The sequence below is a fragment of the Candoia aspera genome, chromosome 4 (assembly GCF_035149785.1).
Source record: "Candoia aspera isolate rCanAsp1 chromosome 4, rCanAsp1.hap2, whole genome shotgun sequence".
Classification (NCBI taxonomy): Eukaryota; Metazoa; Chordata; class Lepidosauria; order Squamata; family Boidae; genus Candoia; species Candoia aspera.
This window is the reverse complement of record NC_086156.1, coordinates 101,191,549-101,208,964: the sequence shown is the minus strand read 5'-3', so window position 1 is coordinate 101,208,964 and position 17,416 is coordinate 101,191,549. Positions and strand designations below refer to the sequence as shown.

Below are 17,416 nucleotides of genomic sequence, written 5' to 3'. Positions count from 1 at the left end.
TCTTGGTCTCAGTGTGGTCACCTTTCAGGCTCTCAAGTCTCTTGGCAAGAGATTGCTACCTGTGGCCGTAGATATAGGTGCATAGTGAGATTATTTTATATATTAATATAATATAGAGAGCCAGTCTGGTGTAGTGGTTAAAGGCACCAGGCTAGAAACTGGGAGACTGTGAGTTCTAGTTCCACCTTAGGCACAAAGCCAGCTGGGTGACCTTGGGCCAGTCACTTTATCTCAGCCCTAGGAAGGAGGCAATGGCAAACCACTTCTGAAAAACCTTGCCAAGAAAACTGCAGGGACTTGTCCAGTCTCCGAGAATCAGACACGAATGAACGGATTAAAAATTAATACAATATAATATAATTTTATTGTAAACCACCCAGTCCCTCCAGTGGGAGAAGATGGGCAGTGACAAATTTGATTAATAATAATAATAATAATAATAATAATAATAATAATAATAATATAAAATTGTCAGGGCTGTCTGAATGGTCTGAACTACAATTCTCACAATTCATTGCCTTTGACTATGCTGGCTAGTGCTGATGGGAGTTCAAGTCAAGCTGCTGGGCTATATACATATTTTGTACCAAGAAGGGTGCAGCCAAAAAGTCAAGGAACAAGCTTCTACTCTGCCCCTTGATTCCGTACTCAGCAAGGAAAGGAAGATAAACCAGCCCATTCAGGAGATCCCCAACTGTCCCGGTCAGCCATATAGATAAACATGTTTGAAAGCTAAACTATGAAGTTCCTCCATGTGATGTTACATGCATATCAGGAATGACATTACAGTTCTCTTGACCCTTTCGTTTGAGTTGCTCTCAGAAGGAGCAGACAGTTTTAAGGGAATAGGTTGTCTATGGCTGTTAGGGAGAAAAACCAATAATGACCAACAGGGTTGCTATCTGTCATGACCTCGTTGCAAGGCACAAAGAGCCTCACAACGTAGATCATGATCATTAAGGAATAGAGGAAGGAGATAATCAAACTAGGGATTAACACAAGCACCCAAAAGCACCCACACCCATGGACCCATAGGCAGCTGAAAAGAAGGACGTCAGAGGGACGGAGATAAGCCGCACCTGGTGCCCCGGAGGACACAACCGATGCCGGGAGACAAAGGAAGACACCGGGAAAACGCCCAGGCAGCCATCAAGGGTCCCATCAAGAGGGATCAGGACAATGTAGGGTGGGGGAGCCCGGGGCACTACAAGAGGGTATAAAAGGGGCACCTCCGCATCACCAACCCCGTTCCCGTTTTTCGTTCTGTCAGCCATCATTCCAATAAACCAGAAATCCTTAATACCCATTAAGTGAATCTGTGTCTTATTGCGAAGCGAGACTGACCCTGACACTATCTCTAACTAAATCCCAGAACATCAGTTGCAGTAGTAGTATTTTCTTGGATTTCCTTAAGTAGCAAAAGGCAGTACATTTGGTGGGGGTCCCTACAGATAGTCTCTGCAACAAACCTGTAAAACAAGGTGGGTTGAAAGACAGTGACCGGCCCAAAGTCACCTGTTTCCTCCATCAAATCAAATTATCCATTCAGTCATATCTGACCCTTGGCGATTCCATAAGCCAGCTCTCTCCATGATTTCCAATCTTGTACAGCTTCTTTCAGTCGCTTTATATTTTGGCCTGTGTCTGCCTTGATTACATCCACCCAGCGCATTCTTTGGCATCCTTGTCTTTTGCCACTGGCTGTTGACTTCACATCACGTAATGTCTTTCTCCAACAGTGTTGATCTCATGACATGACTGAAGTAACTCGAAGTTTTGTTATTTTTCCTTCTAGGGACATGTCCAGTTTTATGCGCTTCAACACCTCATTATTTATCTTTGCAGTTCCAAGGATGCACTCCTCCAACACCATAGTTCAAAAGAATCAATTTTCCTTCTATCCAATTTTTTCATCGTCCAACTTTCACAGCCATATGTAGTTATGGGGAACACAATAGTGCGGACTAGCCTGCATTTAGTTGTCAAGCTGACATCCCTGCTTTTCCAAATTTGATTCATACTCATCAATGCTGTGACCCAGCATGATTTGGCATTTAATTTCTTGGCTGCATTCACCATTTTGATTGACCAGTGATCCTAAAAAGGTGAATTCTTCCATGCATTCCACCTCCTCTCCATCAATTACTATTTTAATGTTCCCATTCTTTGCAGTTGTCACGAGTTTTGTCTTTCTGATATTCAGAGAGGCCAAACTTCTCGCTTTCTTCTTTGAGTCTCATTATTAGGTGCTTTAGGGCTTCCTGGATCTCTGAGAGGAGGGTTGCATCATCTGCATATCAAAGGTTATTGGTGTTTCTTCCACCAATTTTTACCCCAATTTTTGATTTGTCTAGCTCCAAACTCTACCGTTATAATGGAAAATATGTTTCATCTGGGTACCATAATTTGCATTCTGCCTACAGTACCGGAATGATCTCATTTGCAGCTTCTGATCTGTGAGGTGCAAGGTTGCCTTTTTAAAGAACAATGTTTTCATTGAAACCAATTCAAATTCCGCTAGTTGAAATGCAACTAAATAGCATCGGCTGAATTTGGACTACAATATGTAGAGAAGAGTATGGATCACGTCTTACGTGGCATCCTCTCTGACTCACTCGCCATTAGGAGATGCTAAAGGCCAAAGAGCTACATAGGAAGAGATGAATGCAGGCAGGTCTGCCTGGCACAACAAAAGGAAATATTAGAAATGATATTATAACTGATTTGGTAATTAAAATTATGGATCACTTCTTTGACTTGGACGTCCACATATATTTAAGTTAGTCTGCTGTTTCTACAGTTATTATTTGTATGGTTGACCCGGACCCTTCATCAAGTGCCCAAGAACAGATATTCTCAGATCTGATCTGGGGATGAATGGCTTGACGACAGGGGCTGCCTCTGAAGGCCATCTGCTGGGAGACTAATGCTTCCTCATGCAGTTGGTTGGCCACTGGGATAACAGACTGCTGGGCTAGATTGGCCAGGGGTACGATCCAGCAAGGCACTGCTTATGTGCTTATGGTAATTATGGCAGTTGATGGCCAATCATTCCAAAGACTTCCAGGTTAGGAACTCTGATAGACTTGGTTAACTGTCTATTCCTCCCATCCTTCACTGTCATCAAAGCTACTCACCTTAAAGGCAAATATTCTATAACTAATATAAGCCACAAAGCTTCATTTCCCAGTACAAATATAAAACAAAAACCGGAACCATTGTATGAGGGAGGAATCTAAAAAGAGAAAAGAAACGTACCCGAATGAAGCACTTCTCTATTCCTCAGGGTTAAAGCAAATTGAACTGACATACACCCTCGTGTAGTCAAGAAAAACAGAAATCATTTTAAAAATGCTATCAGTGCTTAGGGATCTAGCAACTGAAATCGATTGTTACCGATAATTTCTTGAAATAATAAAAGTATAAGTCCTGAATTGGAAGAGTTTTCCCAGCAAAGTACCGTCACTCCGAGTCCAAACTTAATGAATGAATGTGTTACTTGGGATAATTCAAGCGGCTTTTACAGCAAGACCCCCGTTCGGGGACAGTTGCTTTTCTCGCCACGCCGCCCCGGGGTCCCCCAAGAGTGGCCTGGCCCCCTTCTCCAGCCCCGCACTCGGAAGAGAAGGGTTTAATTTACGCGAAAACGCCAAACATCTCCAAGCCGAAGACGCGTGGAGCTGGAAGCCGCTCCGCTTCGGCCCGCTTTCCTCCCGCCCGCCGCCTCGCCCCCGCCGGGCGCCGCCGCGAACGGAAGGGCCAGGTCCCCCTGCCCCGTTTGCCCCGGGACCGGGCGCGCCCCGCAGCCCCCACGCGGATTTGGGGGCGCTTTTGTGGCACCCAAGAAACACAAAGTCGCAGGCACCGGAGCCATTTCTGGCCGGCGGAGAGCGGCGTCCGCGAACGCACCAATCAGGGCGCAGCTCCGCCCCTATAAATAGCAGGCAGCGCCTTTGCCTCACTTCAGACTTTACTTTTCGGCTCCGAGCGACTCTGCGCGAGCGACCCGCTGCCCCGAGAGCGCCCGCCCGTCCGTCCGTCCGTCCGTCCGTCCGCGAGAGCAGGAACGCAAGGAAGGCAGAAGGCGCGACCGAGAGCATGTCCGAGACGGCGCCCGAAGCCCCCGCGGCCGCTGCGCCGGCAGCCAAGGCGCCGGCCAAGAAAGCCAAGAAGCCCGCGGGCGCCGCCAAGCCGCGCAAGGCCTCCGGGCCCAGCGTCACCGAGCTGCTGACCAAGGCGGTGGCCGCCTCGAAGGAGCGCAACGGCGTGTCCCTGGCCGCGCTGAAGAAGGCGCTGGTGGCGGCCGGCTACGACGTGGAGAAGAACAACAGCCGCATCAAGCTGGGGCTGAAGAGTCTGGTGAGCAAAGGCACGCTGGTGCAGACCAAGGGCACGGGCGCCTCGGGCTCCTTCAAGCTCAACAAGAAGCAGCAGGAGGGCAAGGACAAGCCTGCCAAGAAGAAGCCGGCCGTCAGGAGCAAGAAGCCCGCTGCCAGGAAGCCGGCCGGCGCCGCCGCCAAGAAGCCCCGGAAGCCGGCCGCCAAGAAGAGCCCCAAGAAGGCGGTCAAGAAGCCGGCCGCGGGGGCCAAGAAGCCGGCCAAGAGCCCCAAGAAGGCCAAGGCGGCCAAGCCCAAGAAGTCAGTCAAGAGCCCCGCCAAGGCCAAAACGAAAGCCGCGAAGCCCAGGACGCCCAAGGCGAAGGTGGCCAAGCCCAAGAAGGCGGCCAAGAAGAAGTGAAGCAGCTTCTGCGACTCTTTCGATCCCAAAGGCTCTTTTAAGAGCCACCCACTCTCTCATCTGGAAAGGGCTGGCTTCATTATTTTGCGACTCGTTCTTTGACATGACATTGCAAAATGGCAGACACCCCTTCCCCAATAATACACCCATCTTGGTCTAGTTGTGGTTAAGGTACTGAGCTGGAAACCAGGAGTTTTCAGTTCTAGTCTTGCTGTCATTTCCACGGGCTTTTAAGCTAGTATGGAAAACATCTAGCACTGCGTATTGAGAGAAACGCTGCGGTCCGCTCCCGCGATTTCCTTACCAGCCTCTCAAGACGGGAATGACATGAGCTAGTTTTGGCAGGTTAAGGCGTCAGGCTAGAGTCCCGCCTTGAGCCACCCTAGGAAACACGCAATGATGGCAAACCAAACCTTGCCAAGGAAGCTCACGAACCGCCAGTAGTCAAAAGCTGACTCGAAGGCACAAAAAAAAAAAAAACCCGGCGACAACAGTACTGTAATGACCAGGCTCTTTTGAGGTGAAAGAGTAGGTGGCTCTTAAAAGAGCCTTTGGGGTGTAAGCAAGTTTCCGAGATGAAGACCTTAAGCTCTTTCGCCGCGGATACGGCGAGCCAACTGAATGTCTTTGGGCATGATGGTGACTCGCTTGGCGTGGATGGCACAGAGATTAGTATCTTCAAAAAGCCCCACCAAGTAAGCCTCGCTGGCCTCCTGCAGAGCCATCACGGCCGAACTCTGGAAACGCAGGTCGGTCTTGAAGTCCTGAGCAATTTCACGCACCAAGCGCTGGAAAGGCAGTTTGCGAATCAGCAGCTCGGTGGACTTCTGATAGCGCCGGATCTCTCGGAGAGCCACAGTGCCAGGACGGTAGCGGTGAGGCTTTTTCACGCCGCCGGTGGCGGGTGCGCTTTTACGGGCCGCTTTAGTGGCGAGCTGCTTCCTTGGTGCTTTGCCACCAGTAGACTTCCGAGCCGTCTGCTTGGTTCTGGCCATCTTTCAAGAGACGCGACTTCACTCTCTAAAAGTTCGGATGAATAACTTCTGTGGCCGAGCTGTTGGCTATTTATAGGCAGCATCCCCTCGTCCTATTGGCTGAGAGTGACAATGAACCCATTAACCTTGTTTGAATTTCCCGGCCTCTGCCATGATTGGTCAATGGCAGATCTACTCTGATTGGTCTCTTTTCCTCCCTCAGCAGCCAATCGCCATTCTGTGGTTTAACTGACGCCAAGCTTCCCTCTGGCTCCCCATTGCCCGCGTTCCGCGGATGCTAAGAGGAGATGGCTATTCCGTCCATACAATATACTGGAAATACTAAATCCAGAGGATTTGTACTCTGCCCAGGATTTCATGAAGACGATGAAATTCCAGCCATTGTGAATTTATTCTCTGTAATGGAAAGATCTGACAACTGCTCCCTTATACATTGTGAAATCCTGAGCAGTTACTCAGCATATCATACAAAGTTTTATTCGAACTTCTTTCTGCTAAGGCTGTAATCTGATGCCATTTTCTTAGAACTTAAAAGTTTCTTTCCCCACACGGACTGCACTCAAAAATATGGGAAGTGGGTCAAACTAGATGTGTGCTAATTGCAACACTGTGTCTCTTGGAAATCAACTGGGAACTGGGAGACTATGCAGTAATATTCCTTTCTTTGTTCCTCAGCAAATGTCAGCAAAAGTTGTACTGCTCCTGAATATGGCTGCTCCATGGCTGATTTTGGCCCAGACTCGAAAATAAGGGATCTTTGCTCCATCTGTAGTTTAAAACTTCGCAAATTACAAAATATTTCCTGTATAAGCACATGTGCAATTTCCCCAATCTAGTTCTTTCCAGATATGTTGGATGAACAGTTCAACCTCTACCTTTTTTGCAATGGGGCAGGAAGGATTAGCAATCTATCTAGTGGATTTAAATATAATTAGCTGAATGGGTCTTGAAGAAGCATGAGGCTATTGCAGTGAGAGTTTTAATAATGCACTCAACAAATTAACTACTAAATCCTTGCAACAAAAACACTCCAAAACAACCTGATAAAAATAGAATGTGTCCATGAGGGGGGGGAAAATCAGCAACACCTGATTTGGGTTACACTTTTATTCAAAGTAAATCTGGTCCTGGAGTGAAGCATGAGCCCTACACTAATCAAATTACAGTAACGGAAAAGCTTAAACAATTTAAATATTCTCCAGAACTTGTCAAAATGGGGTAGTTAAAAAAATGTCCAAAACTCCGGGCCTCTACTATAATTCTCAGAGGAAGAGGATGATTCCATTTCCCTTCTCAGCTCGAGCAGAACTGGCCCCCATCTGTGACCTTGGTCCACCAACACATTTTAAAGATCAAGACTTTACCTTTTTCCTGATTTCATCAGTGAAGGGAAAAACCAAGCTATTCAATTGACATAAATTAACAACAGAAGGAATCCTTTGCAATGCTATTGTTCAGCTTAAGCAACAGTACACTACTGATTTTTTACCATTTTTCAGATTAGACCCACTGCATTAGGACAATTCTTATTCCAGAGTAATTCCCACTGAATTCAACAGAACTTTTGAATATAGGACCATTATACTAGTTGGAAATATCCTTTTTCAAAATGTTACACTTCACACATCTGATATCATAGTGCTTATGTGTGGTTTCTTATGCAAATACACAATTATTTGTTCCTAGAATTAAAATGCTTCAGTTCTATAAATTAATATTTTTCCTGTGTTTCTAATGTTAAGGAGAGCCTGTTTGATGTAGTGGTTAAAGCTCGAGGCTACAAAGCTGGAGACCATTAGCTCTGCCTTAAGCAGCAAGGTGACCTGGGGCTGTCACTTCCTCTCAAACCTATTGAGAAGACAACAGTAAACCATTTCCAAAAATCTTGGTTAAAAAAACTGCAGGGACTGTTCCAGACAGCAGCCAACAATTAGGAGTTGAAAGGACACAGACACGACTGTGCAGTTAAGGTTTCAACGGCTTATCAAGTTCTCGTTACAGAAGTAGCAAGCAACAGGACCTGGCTCTTTTTCTGACAGAATTGGCGGCCCTGAAAAGGGCCTTTGGGTTTTACATTCTGTAACTCAGCTTGCTAGCCTCCGAAGCCATACAGAGTACGACCTTGGCGCTTCAGAGCGTAAACAACGTCCATCGCAGTCACGGTCTTTCGCTTCGCGTGCTCGGTGTAGGTCACGGCATCCCGAATGACGTTCTCCAAAAAGACCTTCAGCACGCCCCGAGTCTCTTCATAAATCAAGCCAGAAATACGCTTCACTCCCCCACGGCGGGCCAAACGACGAATGGCAGGCTTGGTGATGCCTTGAATGTTATCACGAAGCACCTTACGGTGTCTCTTAGCGCCTCCTTTCCCGAGCCCTTTACCGCCTTTCCCACGTCCAGACATCCTTCTCTGCAGGTGCTAACCGCTCCGCTCTGAGAAAACAAATGCTCTGTGACACCCGAATCTCTCTGTTTATATTTCTTAGAGTCCGACCAGAATGAAAACAGGCGGGAGATTTTTTTTTTAAAAATTAACCGTGTTCTTCCTGTGCCCAATGAATGACCAACACGGAATTAAACTGTCCAATCAGAATACAGTAAATAATATTCAAAGCTCTATGCGCTTTTGGCGCCCATTTTTTTCCTTAAAAAATTAAATTATTTGAAGTTATCTAAATTAGCAACATAAACCGTCTCAGGCCTCTCACAAATTATCTATTGAACATGTATGGTTAAAAAATTTAAACATGAATAAAGGGGTAACTTTTAAAAATATATATATTGGAAGTAACATTTTAAAACATCTATTGAAATATTTTTGCTGATTGCTTAAGAAAGGTATTCCATTGTGATTTTTCCAGTTCACAGTATTGGATGAAATGGATCCTTTTTCCTTTAAAAAATCTTCCAGGCTCGACCCAGTACTGATCTAGAGGTGGGTTATCTGCTTTCCTTCAGATGGTTTGGATTTCATCCTCCATGGGTCCCAAGCAGAATAAGAGGGCTGGCTTCAGGATGGGGTCAAAAATGTCAAGGTGGCAGTGCACATAACAAGCAGGCAAGCTTCAGTTGCACTGTCTTGACTGCCATCGGGACTGTTTTGGCCATACCCAGCAGACACCCCTGCCTGCCCAATAGCCAAAGCAAGGGATTGGGGAAGTTTTAATTTAAAGGGCATCAGGTTCCCTATTTCTGTAAAAATTGTTTCTTGGGCTCAGCATTCTTCACTTGTTCAGTCGTCATCGTCATCATCTCAGGCTTCAAGCTTACTGATTCAAGAACTAATTAATTACTAATATAGATGTAAATTTCATTTGGTTAATAGAAAGGGAATGATACACTTAAGTCATGGATGCAGTATTCCTGGCAGCAGATGCCTGTGAGTTGCTACTGCCTTCTTCTGAGACACATTTTCACCTTCCCAGCCTAGCCTAACTTCCCTACAACCCCGGGATTTCCTGGTGATCTCCGATCCAAGGCGTAACAAATCCCGGCCCTGCTGAGCTCCTGAGCATGGAACAGAGCAAAACGCACATGATACACAGAGACTCTCCTTCCCACTCCATGTTTTGCCTCATCTGGATGTGATTCCTGAAACTTTTTACTGTCATTCTGGGATTCACAAAAGGCATAATCCAGAATCCTACGGGAAGCAGTTCAATCTGCTCACTTGCTAAAAGTCATTTAAAACTTTTTGCACAAAGCAGCCAAGTTTAATTTACCTTATTAAACAAAGGTGAGCTACATAAGATTCTGCGGCTGCTAGGCTAAAACCTGCCAGTATAAATTTGGCTACTGCTGTTAGCCTAGAGATAGAATATGCAACACAGGTGGGTTAATTATGGAAAATAGTTCAGGTAGCTAAAAGCATAGTATACCAGCTCAGCTAATTATAGTTTATTGGGCAAATCATGGTTAAGCAAATCATGAGTTGACAGGCTAGGTGAATACAGCCTACTTATAAAACCTGTCTTCCACTCTTAAGACACCAGGTTTTCTATCAAGCTTAAAGATGCAGCTCGTTTCATAAGCAAGAACTGCGAGGAAGAACGATAGAAGGCACGCCCCTAATTGCATCACCACTTTGTCCAATCGGTCCCATGGATTTAAACTTCCCAGGCTGCATTTCGATTGGCAGAAGTCCCTACGTGTTTTACTTCGATGCTTTCCTAATGACATCCTTCTACTTTCCCGCTATTAGCATGTAAGGGGCGTGGGGGGGGGGGGAACAGGCGAAATTAACGGCTAGAAAATGCGAGAACAATTACTTTTAATAGCAGAAACGAGGGGGAACCAGGCTATTGAAAACAGGGCATGAAATGAGAACCACTTTAACAGCCCAGAAAAACGGCGCCAAATCGATTGAGCCTTTCGTGTTTCTCTGGAGACTTACGGGTCAGCATAGAGGTGTCAATAAACTTTTGTTTTGCTTGTCATAAATATTCCTGGAAACGGATTTTTAAAGGAGCTACCTTATTTTCTGAAAGTGCTGCTACAAGGTATGAACGGACAGATTATCGTAACAGTTTCTAATTATATCAGTTTCTTTCAAATAGCTTGTATCAACTATTAGATTACAATGTTCCTTCGAAGCTTTCCGACCAACAACTTTTGATCTTCTGCCATCACGGACCAACAAGGATCTTCTCTTACGAAGTTCCTCCGGGTACTTTACATCTAAATTTACATCCGCAAGCGAACACAGCTCTTTCCACGAATGTGTGGGTGGCCCTGATAAGGGCCTTTTAGATTAATGAATACAATGAATATTACAAACTTATCCACCAAAGCCGTACAGAGTACGACCTTGGCGTTTCAAAGCGTAAACAACGTCCATCGCAGTCACGGTCTTTCGCTTCGCGTGTTCGGTGTAGGTCACGGCATCCCGAATGACGTTCTCCAAAAAGACCTTCAACACGCCCCGAGTCTCTTCATAAATCAAGCCTGAAATGCGCTTCACGCCTCCACGGCGAGCCAGGCGACGTATAGCAGGCTTAGTAATGCCTTGGATATTATCACGAAGCACTTTACGGTGCCTCTTGGCGCCTCCTTTCCCAAGACCTTTGCCGCCTTTTCCCCGACCAGACATTGCTAAAACCAACAGCGCCGCTCAACGAACGAAACGAAAAGCCTGTGTGAACGGTGGTAGGGCCAGAGGAGCATTTATATAGCACTTTGTCCGACCTGAGTGAGAACTTCAAGAGGGGGCGTACACTGCTTTCGGCCCATCCCTCCTGGACTATATGAATCGTAGGAGGCGGGCTTTTCCATTAATAAATCAACCAGGAACTGGAATGTGACCAATCAGGTTCTTTATTGAAAAAGAAATGCGTTACAAAGGCGCAACTTTTCTTTTGACGCTTACGAAGTACTGTAAATTCATATGCAAGTTGGTATATTTTCTTTACAAAAAAAAAGTTACGAATATTTTTGAAATTGAATGCACCACAAAAAATTCTGAGCTGTGATTTGGAACAATCGTAACAAAGCCATTTACCAAGGAATATTTTAAAAGCATACTAGCTTTTATTTACTTCAGCGTCTAGTATTTCTTTCCGCTCTCAATACTCGATTCCAACGTTTGATTTCGGTGTAAGGGACAATGCCTTTTTCTTTAAAAAACATCCTCGCAAAAAAGATCCATTCTGTGATATGAAATAGTTCTTCAGTGGTGTTTAATATGCATTTTTTTCTTCCCTAGACGTCAGGATGCCTCAGTTTCTCTCCTGAGACATGAACGGTCCTTATAATTGCATGTGGAATTATTGGTGGCATACTTGGATAACTACAATATTAAATAATGTATTCTCATGATCTGTTCCTAAAACTGGAGTACACGTATCAGCAACACCAACCACTTTCACCTCCCTTCGTTACATTGTAACGAAGTATCGGGGAAAGCAGCATTGCAATTAGATCATCACTGTGCGCAGCCCCTAAGCTAGCCATGATTGGTTGGAAATGAAGTCACCGCCCAATCCCTGTGCAGCCCGGGTTACTTTTTAATGAATCATGGTTTTCTCAACCAATCAGCAATAAATGTGCACGACGTCTACATTCATTCATTTTAGTAGTTTGCTGGGTTCTTCCACCACTATCGTGAAAGAACATACAGAATGCGATTGTCCGTGCCCATAAATCCAGGGAGGGATGTCCGGGAAGCAGCAAGAGTGGCCGCAAGAATGAAGAGCATCGCTCCCGCTCTGGTTTTGCGGGAGAATATGGCGCTACCTAAAATTCACTGTGCAACCTTTATAATACACGAGGCCGCCCAGTGTTTTTGCACTTACCTACGCTTTGAGAAGCCAGTCGCTAGGAAGCTCCCCCACCCACACCCACCAAGTTTTCTTTCAGCCTCCACGACTCCTTGTGTAACGATTTCAAGCAGGCACTTCGGACGTACTTAAGTGTCTCCCCATTGAAAAGAGGATTGACTTAATCATAGCGACCGCCGGGAATCAAATAATGAAGCCAGCCCTTTCCAGATGAGAGAGTGGGTGGCTCTTAAAAGAGCCTTTGGGATCGAAAAGTCGCAGAAGCTGCTTCACTTCTTCTTGGCCGCCGCCTTTTTGGGCTTGGCCACCTTTGCCTTGGGCGTCTTGGGCTTCGCGGCCTTTGCCTTCGCCTTTACCGCCTTCGCCTTGGCGGGGCTCTTGACTGACTTCTTGGGCTTGGCCGCCTTGGCCTTCTTGGGGCTCTTGGCCGGCTTCTTGGCCCCCGCGGCCGGCTTCTTGACCGCCTTCTTGGGGCTCTTCTTGGCGGCCGGCTTCCGGGGCTTCTTGGCGGCGGCGCCGGCCGGCTTCCTGGCGGCGGGCTTCTTGCTCCTGACGGCCGGCTTCTTCTTGGCAGGCTTGTCCTTGCCCTCCTGCTGCTTCTTGTTGAGCTTGAAGGAGCCCGAGGCGCCCGTGCCCTTGGTCTGCACCAGCGTGCCTTTGCTCACCAGGCTCTTCAGCCCCAGCTTGATGCGGCTGTTGTTCTTCTCCACGTCGTAGCCGGCCGCCGCCAGCGCCTTCTTCAGCGCGGCCAGGGACACGCCGTTGCGCTCCTTCGAGGCGGCCACCGCCTTGGTCAGCAGCTCGGTGACGCTGGGCCCGGAGGCCTTGCGCGGCTTGGCGGCGCCCGCGGGCTTCTTGGCTTTCTTGGCCGGCGCCTTGGCTGCCGGCGCAGCGGCCGCGGGGGCTTCGGGCGCCGTCTCGGACATGCTCTCGGTCGCGCCTTCTGCCTTCCTTGCGTTCCTGCTCTCGCGGGCCGACGGACGGACGGACGGGCGGGCGCTCTCGGGGCAGCGGGTCGCTCGCGCAGAGTCGCTCGGAGCCGAAAAGTAAAGTCTGAAGTGAGGCAAAGGCGCTGCCTGCTATTTATAGGGGCGGAGCTGCGCCCTGATTGGTGCGTTCGCGGACGCCGCTCTCCGCCGGCCAGAAATGGCTCCGGTGCCTGCGACTTTGTGTTTCTTGGGTGCCACAAAAGCGCCCCCAAATCCGCGTGGGGGCTGCGGGGCGCGCCCGGTCCCGGGGCAAACGGGGCAGGGGGACCTGGCCCTTCCGTTCGCGGCGGCGCCCGGCGGGGGCGAGGCGGCGGGCGGGAGGAAAGCGGGCCGAAGCGGAGCGGCTCCCAGCTCCACGCGTCTTCGGCTTGGAGATGTTTGGCGTTTTCGCGTAAATTAAACCCTTCTCTTCCGAGTGCGGGGCTGGAGAAGGGGGCCAGGCCACTCTTGGGGGGCCCTGGGGCGGCGTGGCGAGAAAAGCTACTGTCCCCGAACGGGGGTCTTGCTGTAAAAGCCGCTTGAATTATCCCAAGTAACACATTCATTCATTAAGTTTGGACTCGGAGTGACGGTACTTTGCTGGGAAAACTCTTCCAGTTCAGGACTTATACTTTTATTCTTTCAAGAAAAAAGTGGTGTTGCCTTCTTTCTTTGACAGTGATTACCACCCTTAATATCCAGTTCCTCAAGACAGCCACAGAATTTTAGTTGTCTCTCAGACGCTATCACCGTTGCGATGATGGTGTATCTAACAAGGGGTGGCTCATTACAGACTGCAAAGGTGTAAGGTTTTAAATATCTCCTTTGCTACATTTCTTACTCTCCATGCGGTTGTTTAATTAAAAATCCTAACTTTAAATCCCAAAATTGGCAGGGTAAATAAATAAATGAATACTTTGTGGATGGTTCCTGGGTAAATGTAGAGAGATTCATATAAAATTCCAATCGAATAAAATGGCGAAAACTACCATGCTGATTAATAAACATTCCATCTATGTATTTTGTTCAAAGTATTTGAATATCCCTTTTCAGAAATATAGTACAGGAGCAATGGCAATTGTAGAATTGCAAAGGATCATGCATTTTAAGCCATGAGTTGAACTCCATGCTCAGTGAAAGGATCCAAATGAAGATATCCCAGAGAGAGAGTTTTCAAGAGTCCAGCAAGGCCATGTCCAGTGAAGGGGACTCCTCCAACCCCCATTCACCTGCTCTTCTTGTTAGGAAGTTTTTCCTCTCGTTCTGTTGACTGCTGTCCTTCAGTACTAAGACCTTTCTCTTTGTTCTACCCTCTGGAATCATGAAGAACAGCTTCTGGCAACCTTTCATGTGACTCTGTAGGTCAGTGTTTCTCAACCTTGGCCAACTGAAGATGTGTGGACTTCAGCTCCCAGAATTCCCCAGCCAGAATTCTGGGAGCTGAAGTCCACACATCTTCAGTTGGCCAAGGTTGAGAAACGCTGCTGTGGGTGCTTGAAAACGTTATATCCCATTCTTCACCTCTGATGTCCTTTTTAAATGGTATATGAACCCCATCTCACCCATCCTTCCTTAAAGGATCTAGTTCCTCATCTCCTGATCATTTCTGATGCCCTTCTCTGAACTTCCACACTGTCTCATATTGGTGCCCCAAACTGGACACTATACACAAAGTGCAATTCTAAAATCTGAAACAAATGAATAATGCATGGGATACCATCACCATATCATGAAATATTTCTCAATAATTGAACCCAAGGCAATAATTCTACAACTTTTTTTCCTTTGTTTCTGGTGCTACTATGAGATATTGGGTTACATCATCCTAATATAAGTCAATTGGAATACCACATGATTCCAGCTGAGTGAGTGCCAAATGCAAACATTTGCCATTCAGAAGGGGCACCAACTGCCTGTGAATTATCGAAGATGTGATTTAAGCCCACACCACTCTAAGGAGCTTGAAAAAACTTGGATCTGCATAGAAAGGGAACTGTATCCTTTTCAGTGCCAGTATGAATGTCCAATGCATTGACCTAGATACATTTTAATAGTAATTAACCCCAATTCAAATGAGACTGTTTCTTTTAGTCTCATTTTACTTTGGGTGCTGCACATGATTTGGTCCTTGATTTCCCATCCCTCTTGGTCTTTCATGCATTGTGTCCTCATGCTTTGTGTATGTACGTGTATGCACTTATTCACCAACTTCACCCTTCATGAAAATGACCAAGCTTGTGCCATTCTATTCTGCCAATTTGGAGGACTCTTCTGGTAACAAAACGCCTTGGCTGGAGCGTAGTCCTTTCCTTGGCTGTTTCAAAGCCAACAGTGGGTCAACTGGATGGGGTAAGCTAGAGGTGGTGACGACAGCAGTTCCCTTCTTGTCCAAAGCCTTTTCTAAACATTTAAGTGCAAATCATCTGCTTTATTATCTAAGAGATCAGAAATAACAGAAATGACATAAATATAATGTTCATATAGAAAAGTGATGGATAGCATAACTAGAAGCAGAACAGTTCCAGCACTGGAACTCATTTTGGAGACAGGGGACCCTCCTGCCTTAGTATTGGCATAGTTGGGATGTATCTGAATTAAAGGATCTTCTCTTTACTCTAGAGGCTGTTGTTAAGATGCAGCCTTCCAATCATATACACTGGAGACCATTTGTCCCTTGCAGAAAGAGGAAAAGGTCATTCCAGCATTGAAATAGGCAACTTTATTATTTTTTCCTTGTGCAAAATCTAGACAGTTAGCTTTAAAAATTCAGATCGCTGCGAGCAAATGGAAAACTCAGAAACACTGATGGCAATTTGGGATATAAATGAGTATTTTAAATTGTTGATTACTTATTATTCCAAGCCATAACTAACCCCTCAAAATATTCCAGTAATTTACCTTGAGGTCAGAGTTTCTCTGCTATCCTGCGTTTGATCAGTTAAGACATTCAGAGTATGTTCTAGCCTTTGCACATTATAATGCAGATATTTTAAGAATGTTTTTTTCAGGGGGGGGGGAGGTGGATCGGCATTCCTTGTTCTCTGCTGCCATCTTGTGGCAGCTTTCTCACAGAATTTACTCTTCAATAGCAAGGTTTGAATTTGCCGCGCCAAGTCGTTGTGGCGGGCAATTAAGCTACACCTTTTTTCCTGATTTTGTCCTCCGATGAACGTGGTAGAGAAGCCGAAAGCTTCACCATTTCACCCATTCTCATGATAGCTGAAAGTCTTTCCGGAAAGACAAAAGCGCGATGAGCCTCGAAAATACAAAGTAATAAAACCTGAGCTTTGAGAAACGTTAAAGACTAAAAATGAAACAAAGCTGTTCCATTTGCTCGCGAGACGGTGGATTATTTGCTGTCATTGTAGATATAGTTACATTTGTTAATTATCTTTTTCGCCAAATGAAAACAGCTCTTTAAATGGCGGCGTGGGCGGCCCTGGAAAGGGCCTTTGGATTATTTCGTTAGCAGCGGAAGTGAACTCGTCTAGCCACCAAAGCCATACAACGTACGACCCTGGCGTTTCAAAGCATAAACGACATCCATGGCAGTCACCGTCTTCCTCTTGGCGTGCTCAGTGTAGGTCACCGCATCCCGGATAACGTTCTCCAAGAACACCTTTAAAACGCCTCGAGTCTCTTCGTAGATGAGCCCAGATATCCGCTTCACTCCCCCACGGCGAGCCAAGCGGCGGATGGCGGGCTTTGTGATGCCCTGGATGTTATCGCGAAGGACCTTACGATGCCTCTTAGCTCCTCCCTTCCCTAAGCCTTTCCCTCCTTTCCCACGACCAGACATCTCTCCAACCTAACTACCAGCTCAACAACAGAGAACCGCTGTGCCTGGCGTTTATATACTCTGGGGTCGGACCAGAGTGTAAAACCCGAACAAGAGGGTCTAGTCCTCGTCCGCCCCGCCCTCCTCTGCCAACATGTAAAAAAAAAAACGCTTGGGCTGCCTCACCAATCGATCCAAAGGATGTTAAAACTGCCCAATCAGATCTCACTGCAAAGTGTCCAATCAGAGCTCAAAGAAACTTAAATATATTCTAGCCCAAGTTTCACGTCTGATTTATTGCATTCCATGGGTCCAAAGGCTGATTCCTAAATAATGGATATGATTATAGCCCTTCGAATTTTATCGAACTGGCACGTAGGCGTTTAAACAGAATATATGCGTTTAAATTTTTTAAGGTGTCACAGTATTATAAATTGTTTAATGAGTGTAATTTATATTCTTTTGGGGGCCTATCTCAGAAAAAAAAATAAGGTAAATATATGAGAAATGTAATCTTGTTCCCTTAGGGTATGCTTCATTCCACTTATTAGAGAACTAAAAATGCTATAAATCATCAACATTTCCTAGTAATTTCTTCTTGGTCATTTAGCTCAGTATTGTCTACAATCTGATTGACAACAGCTTTTCAAGATTTTAGGCAAG

At 46.3% G+C, this 17,416-nt stretch overlaps 6 protein-coding genes across 6 annotated transcripts; 1 reads left to right on the top strand and 5 right to left on the bottom strand.

Moving 5' to 3' along the window:
* Window positions 1–3,993: 3,993 nt before the first annotated feature.
* On the top strand, window positions 3,994–4,815 carry LOC134497401 (histone H1-like). Its single transcript, XM_063303057.1, has one exon. It carries the CDS (start codon window positions 4,099–4,101, stop codon window positions 4,735–4,737), a length of 639 nt encoding a protein of 212 aa, XP_063159127.1. The 5' UTR covers window positions 3,994–4,098; the 3' UTR covers window positions 4,738–4,815.
* A 438-nt stretch (window positions 4,816–5,253) lies between these two features.
* LOC134495680 (histone H3) lies at window positions 5,254–5,757 on the bottom strand. Its single transcript, XM_063301268.1, has one exon. The coding sequence runs from the start codon at window positions 5,730–5,732 to the stop codon at window positions 5,322–5,324; it is 411 nt and encodes a 136-aa protein (XP_063157338.1). The 5' UTR covers window positions 5,733–5,757; the 3' UTR covers window positions 5,254–5,321.
* A 1,979-nt stretch (window positions 5,758–7,736) lies between these two features.
* LOC134495681 (histone H4) lies at window positions 7,737–8,174 on the bottom strand. Its single transcript, XM_063301269.1, has one exon. The coding sequence runs from the start codon at window positions 8,134–8,136 to the stop codon at window positions 7,825–7,827; it is 312 nt and encodes a 103-aa protein (XP_063157339.1). The 5' UTR covers window positions 8,137–8,174; the 3' UTR covers window positions 7,737–7,824.
* A 2,153-nt stretch (window positions 8,175–10,327) lies between these two features.
* On the bottom strand, window positions 10,328–10,821 carry LOC134495678 (histone H4). Its single transcript, XM_063301266.1, has one exon. It carries the CDS (start codon window positions 10,819–10,821, stop codon window positions 10,510–10,512), a length of 312 nt encoding a protein of 103 aa, XP_063157336.1. The 3' UTR covers window positions 10,328–10,509.
* A 106-nt stretch (window positions 10,822–10,927) lies between these two features.
* On the bottom strand, window positions 10,928–13,040 carry LOC134495677 (histone H1-like). Its single transcript, XM_063301264.1, has one exon. The coding sequence runs from the start codon at window positions 12,931–12,933 to the stop codon at window positions 12,277–12,279; it is 657 nt and encodes a 218-aa protein (XP_063157334.1). The 5' UTR covers window positions 12,934–13,040; the 3' UTR covers window positions 10,928–12,276.
* A 3,357-nt stretch (window positions 13,041–16,397) lies between these two features.
* LOC134495679 (histone H4) lies at window positions 16,398–16,787 on the bottom strand. Its single transcript, XM_063301267.1, has one exon. It carries the CDS (start codon window positions 16,772–16,774, stop codon window positions 16,463–16,465), a length of 312 nt encoding a protein of 103 aa, XP_063157337.1. The 5' UTR covers window positions 16,775–16,787; the 3' UTR covers window positions 16,398–16,462.
* Between the last annotated feature and the right edge of the window lie 629 nt (window positions 16,788–17,416).